Source organism: Octopus bimaculoides, chromosome 24 (assembly GCF_001194135.2).
Source record: "Octopus bimaculoides isolate UCB-OBI-ISO-001 chromosome 24, ASM119413v2, whole genome shotgun sequence".
In the NCBI taxonomy this organism is placed as follows: Eukaryota; Metazoa; Mollusca; class Cephalopoda; order Octopoda; family Octopodidae; genus Octopus; species Octopus bimaculoides.
The window spans coordinates 14,962,679-14,964,047 of record NC_069004.1 but is presented as its reverse complement, the minus strand read 5'-3'; the positions used below and the strand labels follow the sequence as shown (position 1 = coordinate 14,964,047).

At 39.0% G+C, this 1,369-nt stretch overlaps 1 protein-coding gene across 4 annotated transcripts in view; it reads right to left on the bottom strand.

The window, feature by feature from the left end:
- The window catches only part of LOC106870177 (oxygen-dependent coproporphyrinogen-III oxidase), a 360,259-nt gene that overhangs the window by 7,545 nt on the left and 351,345 nt on the right, over positions 1-1,369 (bottom strand). For all 4 annotated transcript variants that reach the window (XM_052976450.1, XM_052976448.1, XM_052976449.1 and 1 more), the window contains one exon: positions 1,019-1,085. In XM_052976450.1, the coding sequence (XP_052832410.1) occupies positions 1,019-1,085 (67 nt within the window). The remainder of the gene's footprint in view (positions 1-1,018; positions 1,086-1,369) is intronic.

Genomic DNA, 1,369 nt, shown 5'->3' with positions numbered 1-1,369 from the left:
TATATATGTGTGTGTGTATATATATTTCGTCCATGTTCTGAGTTCAAATTCTACTGAGGTCGACTTTGCCTTTCATCTTTCTGGGGTCAATTAAATAAGTACCAGTTGAGTACTGGGGTCGATTTAATTGACTAGCTTCCTCCCACTAAATTTTGGGATTATTATTCATTGTTCAAGGTTGTGAGCTGACAGAATCGTTAGCATACCAGGAAAAATGCTTAATGGCATTTCATCCATCTTTATGTTCTGAGTTCAAATTTCCCCTGAGGTCAGCTTTGCCCTCCAGCCTTTCAAGATTAATGAAATAGGTACCAGTTGAACACTCCGGGTCACTGTAATTGACTAGACCCCTCCCCCAAAAGCTTTAGGCCTTGTGCCTATAGTGGAAAGTATTATTATTATTGAGTGAGAGTTATGGGGTACAAATATACGAAGCCCATTATACCCATCATGACTACCCATCTAAGGGTATACCAGGTACATGCATCACAACCATATGTGCATGACATGGTGATCTCATATCAAGATTAACAGTGCATGACCTTGTAGGTGGGGCCCAGTTAGGGACATGCTCAACTAGTTAAAGTCAAACAACTGACAAGCAAATATGTGGTATTGAGCAGAATATTTGCTGTAGCTCATCTTTTATACCAAAACAAAACAATGTACTTTATAGCACTTTCAATCAGTTAAGATCAGAAGCCATGGGAGCTAGTAACTGATTTATTATTATTATTATTATTATGCTTCAGAAAAACAAGTAGGATAAAAACAAAAATCCATTGCCTGGAAAATATGTAAAGTTAAGCAGTAGGAAGAGCATCTCTTTGAGAAACAATGGCGCAGTAATATGTATATGTCCAATCCATGCTAGCATGGAAAAACGAATGTAAACTGTAACATGACTGAATGCACGTGTGTGTGTGTGTGTGTGTGTGTGTGTGTGTGTGTGTGTGTGTTGTATATGTATAGTTATATGTATATGCATGAATATATCTAAACTTGTAGATATACTTACAGGATGTACAACAGAACTGACACCACAAGCGAAGAAGGGCAGAGGAGAATCACTTAGCTCTTTACCTCTGAAATTATAAAACAAAAATTTGTATATATATCTGTATGTATATGTATATATATATATCATCATCATCATCGTTTAACGTCCGCTTTCCATGCTAGCATGGGTTGGACGATTTGACTGAGGACTGGTGAAACCGGATGGCAACACCAGGCTCCAGTCTAATTTGGCAGAGTTTCTACAGCTGGATGCCCTTCCTAACGCCAACCACTCAGAGAGTGTAGTGGGTGCTTTTACGTGTCACCCGCACGAAAACGGCCACGCTCGAAATGGTGTCTTTTATGTGCC